At 47.2% G+C, this 7634-nt stretch overlaps 1 protein-coding gene across 6 annotated transcripts in view; it reads left to right on the forward strand.

Annotated features, from left to right (window-relative positions):
* The window catches only part of DYNC2H1 (dynein cytoplasmic 2 heavy chain 1), a 670805-nt gene extending 666150 nt beyond the window's left edge, over positions 1-4655 (forward strand). For all 6 annotated transcript variants that reach the window (XM_082683959.1, XM_082683958.1, XM_082683962.1 and 3 more), the window contains one exon: positions 4085-4655. In XM_082683959.1, coding sequence (XP_082540085.1) covers positions 4085-4243 — 159 coding nt within the window. In that variant the 3' untranslated portion in view covers positions 4244-4655. The remainder of the gene's footprint in view (positions 1-4084) is intronic.
* The last annotated feature ends 2979 nt before the right edge of the window (positions 4656-7634 follow it).

A 7634-nucleotide genomic window follows, 5' to 3' on the forward strand; every position in this document is an offset into this window, starting at 1 on the left:
AATTCCACTAAACATTTAAAGAAGAGGAGGAAAGATACCCCAATTTGTTCTGAGGCCAGTATCACACAGATACCAAAGCCAGACAACGATATTACAAAAAAGAGAGCTACAGGCCAGGATCTCTCATGACTGTGCATGCAGAAATCCTTAACAAGATATTAGCAAACTGAATCCAACACCACATCCTAGAAGCCATTCACCACAATCAAGTGGGATTTATGCCAAGGCTGCGAGGGTGGTTCAGTATTGCAGATCAATCGGTGTGACCCATCACATCAATAAGAGAAAGGTTATTTAAAAAAAAAAAAAGGTATTTCACTAGGTGGAGAGAAAGCATTTGACAAAGGACAACATCCACTTGTGATAAAAACCCTCAACAAGGACACTCAGAACAGAGCTCCACATGATGAAGGCCTTGTATGAAAAATTGACTGTGCGCCTCATCCTCAACGGGGAGAAACTGGGAGCCTTCCTCAGGGTCAGCAGCAGGTCCATGACTTGCACTCTCACTACTGTTATTCGACCTAGAGTCAGCAGTTCTAGCCTCCGAAGTCAGCCAACAGAAAGGAGCAGAATGCACCCGGATGAGTAAGGAATCAGTTGAATCCTCCCGGTTTGCAGGTTCTGACACGATGCTGTATGTAGGAAACCCACAAGACTCCACTGAAAGACTACTAGAGCAGGTCCACAGATTCGGTAAACTGCAGAGTACAAAATCAATACACAGAAATCCGTCGCATTTCATCAGGGACCACAACGAGACATCGCTGCATGCCTGACGGAATGGCTATGATCAAAACCCTAAGAAACAGCAAGTGTCGGTGGGGCTGTGGAGAAACTCCCATGCGCCGTGGGTGGGCATGTCAGTGGCCACTGTGGGAGACAGTGTGGAGGTACCTCAGAAATTACAAACACGGAACTCCCTTGTGACCGAGCAGTCGCACTACTGGGCATTTACCCAAAGAAAATGAAAGCACCAATGTGAGAAACATACACGCAGCCCCGTGCTCTTCCAGAGGTGTGTGAACAAAGATGTTGTCTCTCTGGACAATGGTGTCACTCAGCCACGAAAAAGGATACGATCCTGCCAATTGTGACAACATGGGTGGACCTAGAGGGGTTCTGCTAGTTTAAATACGTCAGAGAGAGACACACGCTGAATGATCTCACGTAGATATAGACTCTAACAAATCAAAGATACAAATGAACAAAACCCAGAAACAAATCCAGAAAACACAGAGAGCACATGGTGGGTTGCCGGAGGGCAGGGGCCTGGGGGAGTGGACAGGTTAGGGAATGACAGAAAGTGCAGCACAGGGAACAGTCAGGGATACTGTGATGGTGCTGTGTTGGGGACATGAGGTACTCGCGTTTGTGAGCACAACATGTGGTGGACACTTGTGCCCCTGCAGCCATGTCACAGTGTCGGTAGAGAAGGCAAGCCCAGACCAGGTCGTTCCCAGCACTCTGGCCAGGGGGAGCCTCTAAGAACTGAGAGCAGGAGCTTGGTTTTCGGAGCTCAGCCTGGTTTTGGAGGATGGGTGGCCCACGCAGTGTCCAGTTGGTCCCACCGGGCCTGCGGGTGTGCTAGAGTAGCAGGGGGATCTCTCTTTTGCTGAAGAAAGCGCCACATCACCCATTCTGAGTAGTCCCACAGAGACCCTCACCCACAGGTTTTCACGGACCTGCACCCCACTCTTCCCTTAGAGCTGCCGTCTGATGGAGTGGTTTGGGAACCTGGCTGGAGGAGGTCGACTGTGGGAGGGGGCACCCTGTTCTGACATTGCACAGGAAGTCACTTGGCTTCTGTTCCGTGTTTCCAGTAAAAATGCTGCCTAAGCTTGTCCGCCTCTGGAACCCCCAGGCCTAGACCCGCCCACAGGCACCACGGCAGACAGTTCTCATTCAGAATCCGTCCATCCCTAGGGCAACGAGGGTAACGGGTTCCACAAGCCACTCACAAAAACAATCTTTACGTGACACAGGGTGATAATATTTTCATATCAAGGTATCAGAAGACCTATGCCTACAGCTCAGCTTTGTACGCACTCTGGTTTAAGAACAGTGACTATGAACACATTTCCTCTGTGACTTTTGTCCCCCAGACACTTAGGATGGAAGCGTGTCGTTAGCGTTATGTCACTGAAAACGATGAGCCCGGTATCTCTCCTGACGCGGTGTGCATGGTCCGCCGACATTCTTGACCGAACAACCCTGTTCAGAACACTCATTGCTGGCAAGTGGTTGTTTGCTGTTTCGAGAGATTTCATTTTTCTGGAGTTGCATTGCTAAATTGTGTCACTATTTTGTGCATTAAAACTCTGATTTCCTAATAGCTCCTTTTCTTAAAACAAAAACAAAACCCTGATGTGTTAGAATAAGTTAGTCGGACTCTGTGCGTAAACTAATGAGAAAAATGCAGCAGGGCCACCCCGCTGGCTCCAGTGGAAGAGCTGCCGCTCTTGACCTCAGGGTTGTGGGTTCGAGCCCCACGTTGGGTGTACAGATTACTTAAAAATAAATCTTCAAGAAAAAAAGAAAAAGCTAATAAAACATACTTGCGAAATACATAGAACATAGTCAACCTGTTATCTGGTATTTCATTGTTATTTTCTTTGGTCTGTGGCTGTGTGTTGTCGCGGGCTGCCGGCTCTGCCAGCCCTTCTCATATCAGAGAGCCTGCGCTCTCCTGCAAGTAGCCGTGGGACACAGGCTTTCGGTGTCATATTTGTACATGCCCGACTCTTCTTCCAGCTGGCCTGTGTCTGGCTGCTTGCTGCTCGCCAACCAGATCACCACGGCGAATGGTAATCTGAGGCTGGGTTTCTGAGTCTCCATTTGAAAATTCTAGAACGAGTCTTACTTCTCCTCTAAGTCTCACTTCAACTCCGAGAAGTAATCTATCAGTTGAATAAAATTATGTAAGTTCAGTAAACACATTAATCCAAAATGTGAATTGGAAGTACTACGAACTGGTGATACTCTTCTTCAGCAAATCCATGCTTCTAAGCTCCAGTCACAGACTCCCCTGAGACCGAGCATGAGCAATCATTCGCCACACCCAGATTACAAACCCTGATACCGTTTCTCTTTAAAGGATCACAGATCCTCAGAATGACTAACTTGATTATTGAGACAGGAAATGTACAAGATGACCTTGTAACACATACGAGAAAGCATGAAAGCTACTTAAGATGACTTGAGACATATAAAAATAAATAAATAAATAAGGTTCCTCAAAAAGTTTAAAATAGAGCTACCCTATGACCCAGCAATCGCCCTACTGGGTATTTACCCTAAAGATACAAATGTAGTGATCAAAGGGGCACGTGCACCTGAATGTTTATAGCAGCAATGTCCCCATAGCCAAACTATGGAAAGAACCTAGATGTCCATCAACAGATGAATGGATAAAGAAGATGTGGTGTATATACACAATGGGATACTATGCAGCCATCAACAGATATGAAATCTTGCCATTTGCAACGACGTGGATGGAACTAGAGGGTATTATGCTGAGTGAAATAAGTCAATCAGAGAAAGACAATGATCATATGATCTCCCTGATATGAGGAATTTGAGAGGCAGCGTGGGGGGTTGTAGGGGGCATGGAAGGAAAAAATGAAACAAGGTGGGATCAGGAGGGAGAAAAACCGTAAGAGACTCTTAGTCTCATAAAACAGAGTTGCTGGGGGGCTTGGGGGAGGAATAGGGTGGCTGGGTGATGGTCATTGGGAAGGGTATGTTCTATGGTGAGTGCTGTGAACTGTGTAAGACTAATGATTCAGAGACCTGTACCCCTGGGGCAAATAATACAGTACATGTTAATAAACATAATTTAAAAATAAATCAAGAAAAAGAAAACATTTAGAGATGAAGGGTTTGGATGTGTAGGATGGTCTTCACCATGCTCCCGATTCAAGTTTCAGGGACCATGAATGCTGCACAGCTGGCTGGCAGTTGATTCACCACAGCTGGACTGTGGGGTTAACTCGTTAGTTCTTATTTAAAAGATTTCAGAATTAACTACTCCTTCTTACCATTGGGGAGTGTTTAGTTCATCATTGTCTGTCTCTCTCTGCAGGGCGCATATGGGCCGTACTCCCCCGACGAGTGCATCTCTCTGCCCGTGTACACAAGCGCCGAGAGGGACCGCGTCGTAGCCAACATCGACGTCCCGTGTGGTGGCAACCAAGACCAGTGGATTCAGTGTGGAGCGGCTTTGTTTCTGAAAAATCAGTAGAGTCTTAGGATAATAAAAGCTGTTTCAGCAAAAAGAAACATTTGCTACTTCAACTTTAAATCAACATGTGGTCAGTCTACATTTAAACTGTTAGTTCAAAAACTGTCCCGTGGTTGCCCACTGTGTGTTATTGATCTCAGCGGGGTTTATTTTCATGGGTCATGACAGCACGTGCAACTTTAAAAGTAGTAATTCATAGGGTCCATGCTAAAATGCTGAAATCCCTTGAGAACATTAAGTATTTTTGTGAGGCAAGTTCATGTTTCCAGTGACTCAAAAAATTTAATGTTGTAGGTACGAGACTGAAAATATTATATCTAAGGAATCAGTAATTAATTTTTGAGGCTATTTTTTGGTATTGTAACTTTATATCAATTAATAAAATATAAGACCATTAATTTTTTCAGTCATATATGGGTTTAGATTTGTGTTCTTTTTAAACACGTAAATATATTTTGTTTTGGTTAAAATATGCAGCATCTCCAAGTCATCCGGAAGACATGGGGAATAACAGCATAGAAATCAGGGTAAGAATTTTACAGATGGAATCATTAAACAATGAGGGGTTATCATTTCTCATGTAGCTGACTTTTTTTTTTTTTACAATCTGTGTCCATGAAACAGTGAAATTCTACAATGGCTGGAAAGCTTAAATAAATATATGTTGTGGTTTTGGAGTTTTGGAGTTTCTGAGCTATTGGAATTGGGTTCAGAAATCTTAACTACTTGCTCTCGCTCGTATTACCATTTTCACGGGTCTGATCAGGAGACCAAAACCCCAACCAGACCACCGCACTGACTGAAGTGGGGACGTTGAACAGGAGGGTACGCTAGGCTAGAAGAAAGAGTGGGAGAGCCCCATGACATATGCCGGGGCTGAGGGAGTCCTCGCGGCGGGCTGTGCCAAGCGGGGAGCCTCCTGAAGCCTGGGGTTCGGGCCTCACCGGGCAAGGTCTGTGTGCAGACGGCTGGCGAACCGAGAGTTTTCCCGAGTCTCTGCAAGCCCAGGCAATGGAGAAAGGAGGAGCTGCCGAGTGTGCAGGGGCCACAGCCTCAGCAGGGGAACCGTGTGACCCACTTCTGGCCAGAACACTGTGGATACAGACAGGACACACTGGCACACAGCCCGTCGGCCTCTCGCTCCCCTTCTCTGCATCTGTCCTGCCGCCTAGCCGGGGGCGCCACAATCTGGGGCCCGGTGTTTGCAGCCACAGGGACGGAGACAAACATGGAAAACGTGGGACTCTGGTCTTCCAGCCCACACCTGCTGCTTTCTTAGTTCGCACAGAACACCGGCCATCGGAAATGAACACCATTTTAAGTGAGCCTAAAAAATGAGGTGTCAGAGCTAGAATTCCACACTCTGAGGGAATTCCCTTCGGAGCTCCCTCATTCGCAAGCTTCCTAGTCTATTTGCTGGGTGTGTTGTCATCAAAGTTAATTCCCTCAACTTCTTATAACCTCAACCAAGAGTTCATTGAGATTTGTCTATAATTTGCATTTGATTCGATTATTTCAGATCAAAGCAAAAATAGCATGATGTCTTGGCAGAAGCCGCCATCCCACAGGCATGTAACTCCCAGTGGGAGCTCTAGGATGGCGAGCGTGGAGGTGAGGGACAGCATAGGGTTCCTGTGACTCCAGCCAACTTGCAGGCTGGTGTGGGACCACACGGTGGCCGGAGTCCACTCCCAGGAGGTAGGACCCTGGGCTCCCAGTCTCCACCGGCCTCTCCCCTTTATCTAGACACCTGAGCCCTAGCGTTGGTTTCGTGTCTGAAATGTGGACCAGTGTACACACTGTACAGTGAGTCACAGAAGATCCGTCGTAAGCACAAGCAAACTCACACTCGGTACTGGTCGTGACTTAAGGGCTCAATCGTAAGTCAGAGCTTTACATAAAACATTAATTCACTATCTAGAAATAAAAATTAAGCTGGGAATACTATTCCTACTACTACTATTATTACTACTACTACTACTGCTTCCCAGTTTTACCTACTGTGCCTGTGACTGTGTTTCTGGTGCTAAAGGTCCATTGTCTTCAGAAGACGAACCACAGCTGTCTGCTGTTGAATTCTGTTCAAAACCCACAGACAGTACGTGCTGAGCACGTGACTGCTGTGAGAGCAACTCCCAAGTGACGGACGGACAGGTGTCCTGTTCATATGACGTTCGTGTCCCCAGGGAGATCCGCAAGCCCCTGTTCTGGTGGCCTGCCGGAAACTCTCCAGTCGGAAGCCCTCTCGGGTCTCCCTGATGAAGTCCCAGAACCTAAGTCAGGTTCGGTGGGGTGAGGTTCGGAGCTGACGACTAAAGAAAGAATTCTTAAGACATCTTTGGTGGAAAATGGTGGTTTATTAAAGCAAGGGGACAGGACCCGTGGGCGGGAAGAGCTGCTGCCCCGGGTTGTGAGGAGTAGCTGGTTATATACACAGGAGTTGGGTAGGTGAGCACAAAGGGGTGTTCAGAAGGGCTATTGGGGCAAAGAATACTATCAGGATATTGAAGGCTTAGTTACTATCAAGTAAAGACAATTGGGAGTCTCCTGGTGGAATGTTACATTCCTGCTATCAGGCATCCTTGTTAATGAGATTTAGGTTTAGAAGAAATTTAATTTTATTTACTTTTCCTTCTACCTCTGCCTCCTTCGGTTTTTTATGGAGGGGAGGGTGACAGTAGGGCTTGAGGAACTGAGTTCTGTGTCTTTGGAAATTGGGCTATTGATAAGGTAACTTCTTTGTTGTAATCTCAAGGACATTTGCAAACCAAGGGAGACTCCTGTCTTGCAGGACTGTGATCTCTGCAAGTTAACTATTTATCGTTTTATGGCAGTCAGGGGTGCCTGAGGAATGCTACACATATGGAGGGGAGCGGGTGAAGGGGGGGTGCGAGGCGCCAGCTTTTGCTTTGTCCTCAGCCAGCCTCCTACTCCCTCATCATCCCTGCCTAAGGAAGGGGCTGCAGAGCAGGGGGGAGTCCTCCACGGTTGTGATCCCGGGAGTGAGGACACAGAGCAGGTGTCTGGGTCCGTGCCGCACCCCCACATGTATCTGCCTCAACAGACCTTCTGGTGAGAAGATACGATGACCTGACAGTGCCCGTCAAAATCCTTGTGAGTTTATGTTTTTTCATTGACAAGGCAGCTCTCCAAGGAAAGGACAGAGAGTGAGCAGGTGGGGACACTTTCCCTGGGGCGCGAGTGTAGGAACAAAAGCGCTGGGCAGTCTTTCAGGCACCTCATAGAAGCTCCCATGCCCTTGGAGATGAGGTAAGAGGCGTTCTCATAGCCCTGCAGCCTCAGGCCTCATGGGTGCTTAGCCCTGACCTGCTGGTGTGTGATGCAGGACCGAGGGTTGGGATTTACAATTCATTTACAAATAAGCTCTGAG

Source organism: Mustela nivalis (genome assembly GCF_964662115.1).
Source record: "Mustela nivalis genome assembly, chromosome: 9".
Classification (NCBI taxonomy): domain Eukaryota; kingdom Metazoa; phylum Chordata; class Mammalia; order Carnivora; family Mustelidae; genus Mustela; species Mustela nivalis.